At 33.7% G+C, this 10,715-nt stretch overlaps 1 protein-coding gene across 1 annotated transcript; it reads left to right on the top strand.

Moving 5' to 3' along the window:
- Positions 1-3,106: 3,106 nt before the first annotated feature.
- On the top strand, positions 3,107-9,233 carry LOC130821295 (shaggy-related protein kinase eta-like). The gene is made up of 12 exons (XM_057686991.1): positions 3,107-3,353; positions 4,764-4,856; positions 4,939-4,998; positions 5,085-5,357; positions 6,331-6,405; positions 6,496-6,552; positions 7,002-7,142; positions 7,236-7,286; positions 7,376-7,471; positions 8,407-8,490; positions 8,733-8,834; positions 8,925-9,233. Exons 1-12 carry the CDS (start codon positions 3,240-3,242, stop codon positions 9,000-9,002), a joined length of 1,224 nt encoding a protein of 407 aa, XP_057542974.1. The 5' UTR covers positions 3,107-3,239; the 3' UTR covers positions 9,003-9,233.
- Positions 9,234-10,715: the final 1,482 nt, after the last annotated feature.

Genomic DNA, 10,715 nt, shown 5'->3' with positions numbered 1-10,715 from the left:
TGGTTTAGTGTAAGTCCAAGAGACAAAAGAATTTTGTCTAGATGCTTTCAAACAAAGTATAAGGGGCCAGGGGGAGATTAATGTGATGTTAGAAACTAAGATCATACGAGATGGTAATAGATGCAAATTGAGTCAAACCTATTTGTAAGAATACAAGTTGATCTACTATTTTGTGTGTTTAAGGGTGTTATGACCCTAAATTTCAAAGACAAACTTTTTTTTAAGGTAAAGTAGATGTAATCCTCTTTATGCGGGGCTTATTCTTTTTTGGTGGTAAAATTAATCACAATCCTCTAGCTAGACTTCATTTTGAAGGGAATAAGGGTATAGATTGTCTGTCACGTTTTCTCACCCAAACCCTATTTACAGACGGAATATTGGTTTGATGATGATGAGATTTCAAATGCAAAATTTTAAATTGATCAAAGAAAGTATTATTAATACAAATTGATCTGCTAGCTATTTTGTGAGTCTAAGGGTGTTATGACTTATGATCTTAAAGTTCGAGGACGAAAAAAATTTTAAAAATAAAAATTTCTAATCATGTAAAACTTAAAATTCGAAGTTCAAATTTGATTTTGAAAATCAGATTTCAAATGCTAAGTTTTGAATCAGTCGAAGAAACTTGTAAAATTAAAATTTCTATTAAAATTAGTATTTTTGATATTATATATTGAAAAAAGGAAATTGTAATCTTTTGCGCTTAACATGGTGGTGTTCTTGTTCACTTATCTTTATTTTATGTTTTAGATTACTTATTCTCTTTCGTTTATCTGTTGGTGTTTTTGTTCGCTTATCTTTATTTTATGCTTTTATTTTTTTGTTTATGGGTTATGCTTGTGTAATAAGATGTAGGCTTGCGGAGTTAGCTTCAGCTTTACTCAATTGTATTCGTTGCAGGAACATCTCATGATTTTTCTCGAGTTAAGGGACTCTTTTACCGTGCTTTTCCTTATGGGTATGAGTTGCCTCATTTCTTTTCCTCTCTAAACTCTGCTCATAATTTTTCTAATGGGCGAGATACACTGAATATTATAATGATGATGTAAAATTATACTTCTATCATTTTTTCTCAATTATTTTTCCTCTTTTTGAAACACAGTCCAATCTCAAACCCTTGAATATAAATAGAAGTATATAACCCTAATTCTCTTCTCTTATACATCAAATTTTCAAGAGTATTTTTTAACCTTTAGTAATGACAACAAATTGTATATTGAATCTTTATTTTCTCACTATTTACTTCAATATGAGCGTATTTTTTACATCTACCCAAAAATCAAAACTATGATATCAATAATCATCGATGAAGATGTTGTAGAGACATCAAACTTTGTGTTGAATCAACACATTTCAAGAGATGAAGATGTTATAGTAATTAATTAATTATTAGATTAAACTTTGGGTTAAATTGACACAATAGATGAAGATGTACTAATAAGTTATTATTTGATCAGATGTTGAACATTTGGGATGAATTGATACACTTCAAAACCTAATTTTCAACATTATTGCCCAACATCACGTAAGATTTCATGTGTTACTTAATTATTAATGTGAATTATGTGAAGACAATTTATTTGGAGTTGGATATATTTTGAGTTGAGGTGGTTTTGACATGTGCAGAAAAAGACTTTCGATGCCTCTGTGAAGAGGGTAGAATGCATTATAGTAGAGGGTAAGAAGAGTCGAGGAAGACCTAGGAGAACTTGGGATGAGCAAATAAAAGTTTACTTGCATGAGTTAAATCTCTCTGAGGGCCTGACTAGGGATAGGGGTAGTTAGAGACACCATATCCATGTTTTAGACTACTGATGTCCTCTTAGATTATCTTTTGGTGTTTTGGCCCTCTTGCTTCTCTCGTTTCTTTATTATTAGTTCTTTGTTTTCTATTTCGTAGTTGGTTCTATTTATTTATTTTATTTATAGGCATTTAATTTATCTTTCTCGTGTGGTTACGTCTCTTTATCTTTCTTGAGCCGGAGAACTTCTTTGACCGCACTCTCCATTATGAGTATGAGTTGTCGCCGTCCTTCCTTCCCCAGACCCTGTTCATAGTTTTTCTATAAGAGGGATACACTGGATAAGATGATGATGATATATTTTGGGATGAGTTTATTTACAAATTAATTAGGAATTAGAGAAATAATCATATATTGAGGTTGCATTGGATTGAATTGATATAATTATATGCAATATGAGGATTTGCCAACAAATTTAACGACTATAATAAAATTTCTGTTCATTTGGTGTTTAAAGAAAGAAATATATTGTAATTAATATCATGCCCCTGATATAAGGTATGCCTTCAGTGCGTTCTCTAACTATAAGAGCAGGAGCAGCAAGCACTTATTTAAGACGCTAACTTTCACAGCAGCTAAGAAGTAGACGTCGTTACCTCAGGTTTTCCATTAGTGTGCACCGGAAAGAAGGAGTCAAGGCTAAAAAGGTCAAGTGATTTTCCTAGCAAAGCTACAAGTATTGACTTATAATTTGTAGTGTACTTATTTGTATTATTTATAATAATAATAATAATAATAATAATAATAATAATAATAATAATAATATTTTTGATTTTGTTACAAATTTTTATTCGATTTTGTTATAGTGTTTACTCAACAACTATTTCTTGAGCAATATTAATCAAAATATAATTTTTGAACGTTAGAAAAGAATTTGATATATATATATATATATATATATATATATATATATATATATATAAACTTATTTTTTGAACAATTATTTCTTGAACAATACTATTCAAATATAAAATTCGGGGAAAGATATAAAAAGAGGGAATAGTGATCAGAAGACTATTACTTCTTCAATTCTGAAATATTTATATTACAATTATTAATATTAGTTATTGTTCAAAACTTATTTAATATATTATGCATAATTTAATATATAAATAATTAAAATAATATATTAAATTATATAATAAGTCAAATATAATAAGTATAATACTCAACAACAAAGAAATTATATATATTTATTTCATTTTCCGTTGAATATGTGACTATAGCTAGAAAGTATTTCAGAACGGAGAAGCCGGTGTATAACAAACGAATAACCAGTAATAATGTAATGGTCATAGTCATACAAGAAGAAAGTAACACCAAACCTAATAAAAAATTAAGACAAAGGTCAGTGAGTCTACCACTAAAAGAGAAAAAACAAGAGAGAGAAACTATAAGAATACTAGTTTACACAGAGAAAGCTTGAGCTGGATTCACATGGCGTCTTTACCTCTCGCTCCTCATCAAACCCATAATCCTCCTCCTGATTCTCGCCCTACTACTAAAAAACCTCTTCCTTCTTCTCAACAACACTCCATGTCTGATGATAAGGTTCTCCTTTCTCTCTACTTGAATTTCTTTATTTTCTGCTTTATTTTCTGGCGATCTACTACCTCTTTTACTGTAAATATTTGTGGGTTTTTTAGTTCTTGCTATGGGTTGAATTTTATGCTGGCGATTTTAGGGATTGTTTGGTTTGGGGTAAAACATTTCATGGATAATTGTATTCCCCATTTGTGATTGTTTGGTTTACAAGGGAGTTCAAATGGAAAACTTGGATGGAAAAGAGTTTTCAAACAAAGGAATACTATTTGCTTTTGGTAATTGGAAATTAAAATAGTTTTAATGGAAATCCACCAAACCATACAGCCCCTTGTTAGTTTTGGCTGAATTTTTATATAGTTGAAGTTTATATCTATACACATTAGTTCTGTTTTTGGTAAGTAAATGTTAATGAAATTGATTTTACTGCATTTTAGTTGGCTACTTGTATAATGAATTTGCTATTTTAGGTTTCATGAATCTCTTGATTTTTTTTTTGTTTTTCCTTTTTGTTTGGGTTGAGAATTACAGTTTCAGATCTCTTATTCTACTGAGTTGTTCACAAATTTGGAATGGTATCTTTCTTCTTGTAATAGCGTTACAACAAGCTTATCCCCTCTTTATTTCCTTTTTAACTTGTGGGTAGAACTTTTGGATAGTTTTCCACTTTTTTAGGTGAAGCTTTTGTTTATTGTAAGAACTATTATTGGTTAAGCTTGTTCCTCAGTACCGTTAGAGTTGCTTCTTTAGGTCATTATTCTTAAATTCATTTCTGAAGTTTGTCAAAAAGGACTTCTTGTTCAAGTTATCTTTGTTTCCTTGATTTTGGTATTATGTAAAGGTTGATGATTTCGTTGGGGAACGGTGTTAAGGTTTTCTTCCATGTTTCAAAATTCGAATTCTACAAACAAAGTATCATCTAAAAAAATTGGGAAGTTTTGATAGTGTTTTCTGTTTTAATTGAAGAGCTTAAGAGAGAAAAAAGGGAATTGGGAAATGGGTGTGGGAGAAGGAATCCTTGAGCTTTGATATTGAATAACATTGCCTTCACCATTAGTGTAGGCTCTATAGATGGTAGGAAAGTTGCAAAGTGGTATATTATTGGTTTTTTTTTTTACTTTTTATGTTTTACTTTTTTGTTTTGGTATGGGTTCAGCTCAGTGTAATATGATTCGCCAGCACGATTCGTTCAAAATGACCCTAAAAGGCTAAAATATTCCAAAACTGACTGTTATTCGGTTTTTTTGATTCGCGATTTGCAAGGAGATAAGTGAATCATGTGATAGTGGTTCAGCTGAATCCATTGAACTCATACTAAAACCGCCATTGCTGCTTTGTTTTCAAGTGCTACCTCAGTGTGTTTTGTGTGCAATTATCATATTAGCCTAACGGCTAGTTTTGGTATTGTTGGGTTTGCAGGAAATGTCTCCTGCTGTAATACAGGGGAATGATCAGGTTACCGGCCACATTATTTCGACAACCATTGGTGGAAAGAATGGTGAACCAAAGCAGGTAAGGGTGATTTTTTTTTTTATGATCACGGCTAAAACTGGCAACTTACTGAGGTGTGGCTTATTGATATAATTATCTGCAGACTATAAGTTACATGGCAGAACGTGTTGTTGGAACTGGATCTTTCGGGGTTGTGTTTCAGGTACAGATTTGGAATTTTGTCAAGTGTTGATGACATTTAATGATTCTTTGTACGGACTCGTTAATGACATGTTTGTAAACTTATAGGCAAAATGTTTGGAGACTGCAGAAACTGTTGCAATTAAAAAAGTCCTGCAGGATAGGCGTTACAAGAATCGAGAATTACAATTAATGCGTTTGCTTGATCATCCTAATGTGATCTCCCTCAAGCATTGTTTCTTTTCAACTACTAGTAAAGACGAATTATTTCTCAACCTAGTAATGGAATATGTACCGGAGTCATTGTACCGTGTTCTTAAGCATTATAGCACTATGAACCAAAGGATGCCTCTTATTTATATAAAATTATACACATATCAGGTAATAATTTCTCTTTTTCCTTTTCTACGCTCTTAATTTATATTGTTGTATTGTCAGCGATTTCCTCTCGTGTAACACCCAAATTTCCTCCCGTCTTTTACGGTTTTGGTTTCGTTAAGGGGTCGGAAATTCAGGGGACCCCTGAATTTCCGACCCCTTAACGAAACCAAAACCGTAAAGGACGGGAGGAAATTCGGATGTTACATCTTGTGACTGAGTTATGAAGTTATTAATAGCCTCTGAATAAAGGTGTTTAAAATAGACTCGTCCCGAAATTTACCCAACTTTATAACCATATCCGATTTGACCCGACTTCAAAACTAATTTACAATTATGTAAAAAATAATATAGATATAAAACTCGATTTCAAACCTACCTGAAACACCTAACTCAAAAGCAACACGATGACCCGATTGAACACCTATAACTCTGAATGGTAATATATTCAAGTTCAACCAGGGAAATGGTAAGAAACTCCAGTAACTATACATTTTCATTTAGAAGGCTTTGTCACAATGCTCAATGTGATTAAGAGTAAGGAGTGTATTGGTGTTGGTGATGCGGAAAAATATTCCTTGTATTTTGATGAACATTGGACTTAGACAGTTTTGTAGAATATTTTGGGTGGATGGAGATTGAGCTATAAGAAATACGAGAGAGGTGCGGGTTCAAACATTGAAGAGTCGTGTACATTTGAATAGTAGTTTGAGTATTCCATATGTTGTTTTTGTGACTTTGGTGCGAACTCAGAGACCTTTTACTTTTGGCGTTGATGCTTTTCATATTTTACTTCTATTGGTTTTTAGAGATTCTCAGATGTGGGAAATTAGGGCTGAACTTATTGATGAAAACTAGAGCGGATCTGCGTTATATGTTGCTATCTTTGTTTTACTGATTTAATTGGCATTTATTTATTTTTTTCCATAAATGTTGTCTTTCTTACCCTGATCAATCAGCTCAATTGATATTGCAGATTTTCCGGGGATTAGCATACATCCATAATGTTCATGGTGTTTGCCACAGAGACATCAAACCACAAAATCTCCTTGTATGTTTTTTCGGTGTCATCTTGTTTCATGGTTTTGATCACTACGCTATTGTAATCTTGAATTCATTCTGATGTGTATGTATTACCCAGGTTGACACACTTACCCACCAGCTCAAAATCTGTGACTTTGGAAGTGCTAAAGCTCTGGTAAGTTTTCTATATTCTGCTTTTGTTTCATCCCTTTAAATTCATGGTAATTTGTGAAGTTTGAACCTTGAGCGAAGCAAAATTTAATAAACAATGATACCAATTGGGTGTAAATCTCAACTCCGAAGATGGGTATTTTTTTTGCCTAGCTTTTAGCATTGCTGAACATTTCCTGTTCCTCCATGATCAATTTTCCTTCTTAGAATACTAGGTCAAGGCAGAACCAAACATATCATACGTCGTCGTCATCATCATCCTCATCATCATCAACCTAATATCCTGTTTGTAAACAGGGTCTGGGTGAGGGAAGGTGACAACACTCCATACCCGAACTCCCTTCAAAGAGAGGACTTATATCATACTTATATTCTCCATATATTTTTGCCTAGCTTTTAGCCTTGCTGAACATTCCTGTTCCTTCGTGATCGATATTCGTTCTTTGAAACTAGGTCAAGGGAGAACCAAACATATCATACATATGTTCTCGATATTACCGAGCGCCAGAATTAATATTTGGCGCAACTGAATATGGATCATCTATTGATATCTGGTCAGCCGGTTGTGTTCTTGCAGAACTTCTACTTGGCCAGGTAGGTTTTGTACTGAAGTTTTATTTACAAGTGCTTCTTTCATGCCATTATCATGTTTATATCCTCATTTTCTTCCTCCTTATATCTTGACAGCCATTGTTCCCCGGTGGCAATGCAGTGGATCAACTTGTCGAGATAATTAAGGTCTAAACTTAATTTCTATGTCGAAGCTATGGCAAGCTTGTGTATATGTAATGATGTTGGACTTATTGATTGTATTAATATAATATCAGGTTCTTGGTACTCCTACTAGAGAGGAAATTCGATGTATGAATCCCAATTATACTGATTTTAGGTTCCCACAAATCAAAGCTCACCCTTGGCATAAGGTATGTTACTATAAGTTTTTTGTATTATAATCATTCTGTTTCAAATAATGTGTATATTGTCGTGTCTTAAAATGTCTACGATGCGTGATATTTTTGGGAAGTAGCACACTGATTAATTATGTGTTTTACCAACTCAACCAAAAGCTTAAGTTGATGGTTTAGATCCCAGGATATGTTATATAATCTAACATGACTCCTCACACGAGAGCCCATCGGGCTAGAAGTGTTGATGCACACAAGCGCTGAATATCCACTTAAGTGAGAGGTGGTTGAGATTCAAACCGGTGACCTCTTGTCACGTTGGCTTCTAATACCATGTCAAAGAACCAACTCAACCAAAAGCTTATGTTAATGGTTGAGGCCCCAGAATATGTTATATACTCTAACACATAGTTGTCATTTTTCTATGTAATTGTCTATCATGGGCTCTGAAGCTACCATATGTAAAGATGGTTACCTCAATGTCAGCTTGGTCTAATGTACATTTCTGGGTGTGTTTTTACTTTATTTTAGTTATTAACTTCCTCCATTCCTTAATAAAGTCTCACAAGGAATGTTCACGGGAAAGTCTTACAAGGAATGTTCACGGGAATTAAGAAAAATAGAATCTTTTAGATAGTGAATATATTATTTTATTGAATAATTACATTAAACAAAATATTAAAATAATTGTTAATGGAAAAAATATAGGGACATAAAGTTAGTGGAGAATATGTGGGGATCATAAGGAATATAAAAATGTTAAAATAAAGTTAGTGGAAGATATGTGGGAATCATAAGCATTATTAAAATATTAAAATGAGGATGCAACAAATGAAACATCCAAAATGGCAAATGGGAACTAATCTAAGGAACGGAGGGAGTATACAGCTATTTGACTCAATATCACCCTTTTTTGGAGTTGATTTGTCGGTTTTGACGTTCTTTTGGTGCAGGTTTTTCACAAGAGAATGCCTCCTGAAGCCATTGATCTTGCCTCTCGACTACTTCAGTATTCTCCTAGTCTTCGATGCACTGCAGTAAGTAACAAATCACATCTAAATTTTACTTTTGAGTAACATATGTTTGACATAGCCTAGATGTAAGCCCCTTTCCTTCCGAAAAAAAGATGGGGATGGTGTGGGTGCATTCAAGGTATTGTAATGCTAAATAGAGCTATATTTTCGGAGTACTTTTGTTCAATTTTTTGACATTTATTTACATTTTTGCATAATTCTCTCCTTAAATATGCTATTAATCCCTTTCCTCTTTCATGCGACAGTTGGAAGCATGTGCTCATCCATTCTTTGATGAACTTCGAGACCCAAATGCACGTCTTCCTAATGGTCGCCCGTTACCACCTCTCTTCAACTTTAAGCAGGAAGTAAGTCTTTCTATAAAATAACTTGTCCTAGGCTTCCTTTGTTATTTTAGCATGGCGATGATTGATCAATTTCTCTATAACTAATTGCAGTTAGCTGGAACTCCACCCGAACTGATTAACCGATTAATACCGGAACACGTGAGGCGGCAGATGGGTTTTCCCGGATAAAGCATATCTGGTACGGAAAGTGAAGCTGATAATCTTTTACGTGCAGTTGATCGTAAAATCCGGGCATACTTCTCCAACTTGTGAGCTCAAGGTTCTTTTGCTCACCCTACAATGATGTACACACATACTAGCCTTTTGGCTAGAGCTGCAGGAACTAGGTCGTATTTACGGAACTGTATGTTAGGTGCTGTACAACGTCTTGATGGTAAAAAATGTCTCTGGTAAGGTGTATAACAAAAATACAAAGCTATATTTAAGCTTAGGTAGTTCTATATAGAAGAATAGCCTCAAAATTGAGGGGCTTGAAAGGTATGTAGGGTGTGGCTTGTATAACATGGAATTTTTTTGCTCCTCTCCTAAGATGTGTTCATATTCTTACAATCGTTTTAACTATAGTTCATGTGTCTTTGTTCATTTGATGAGTTAGAATAGACCAAATAATGCAAAAGTCGTAAGACTCGTTGGCCGTGTTTGATCGAAAGGCTGTTTTGCTTCTCGATTTATCTGTTTCTCGGTCCTCTTCTCACATAGAGAAGTACAATGTAGCACATCCAAAGGGACGGAAGGACACACATGAGTTGCAAGATTTGGAACAAAGAATGACATTTCACCCTAAAGAAATGAACAAAGCTTTATAATCATATGGAAAGGTAAATGTCACAACTTATTTTTAAGCTCCCTGAGCAATGCCTTGTGATTGTTGCATAAGGCTGCCATAGAGGTGCTCGGGCTTGCTCGGACGCATGCTGAGAGAGTTGTCATGGTAGTTTATCTTGAATTTAGTCTTTTTATAGGACACCCAAATGTTAGTAAAGTTATACTAAGGACCAGTGTAGCACCATCGTTGCTCGATAAAGTTTGAAATGACTTAGGACGGTTTCAGAGTTGCTTCGAAACACGTGCGTGTGCGATTGTTGGCCAAGAACTCTCTAAAATGCATCTTTAGTCATTTTGAAGCATATAAATTTTTCTTAGAACAACAATATAACAATGCAAGAGCCTTATCCCAAAAGATTTGGGTCAACTATGTGAATCAATATATCAGTTATAATAGTTGTCCATACTCCACATGCATTCTTTTCCATTCATTCCCGTTTTTTTACCATCTCAATTTGTAAATATACATTTTTTATATCCTTTTTCACTCATGTAGTCCAAATTATATTCGGTCTTCCTCACCTTCATTTTAAGTCTTTGAGTTACAACTCTCTATCTTTTTTACTGGTTCGTCAATACCAGTCTCTGCACATGCCCAAACCAATTACGATTATCATTCATCTTTTCCTCAATATTTGCAACTTCAAAACCCTTTCATATATTTTCAATTTTTATTCTAACCCCCAAGGTATACCCACTCATCCATCGAAACATTCGCATTATCTTTACTCTCATCTTTCGACTATGATCTTTTCTAAGAGTCCAACCTTTCAATCTAATGATTGTTTGATAAAACTTGCTCTTCAACTTTGACGACACAATTTGATTACATAATATTCAGGTAATAGCTCTCTAATTTTGTCACCTATATTTGATTCTATGGGTTACATCCTGTTGATTATTCTCAGTACTCTGAAATAGTAATTGTTGCTTTAATTATAACTAGTTTAAAATTTTGGACCCGAACTCCTAGGGCTTGAAAATTTTGGACCAAACCCAAATTTAGTAATTGTTGCTTTAATTATAACTAGATTAAAAATAATGTAGTAATTAAAA

The sequence above is a fragment of the Amaranthus tricolor genome, chromosome 1, assembly GCF_026212465.1.
Source record: "Amaranthus tricolor cultivar Red isolate AtriRed21 chromosome 1, ASM2621246v1, whole genome shotgun sequence".
Taxonomy (NCBI): Eukaryota; Viridiplantae; Streptophyta; class Magnoliopsida; order Caryophyllales; family Amaranthaceae; genus Amaranthus; species Amaranthus tricolor.
This window is presented reverse-complemented; position numbering and strand designations above follow the sequence as displayed.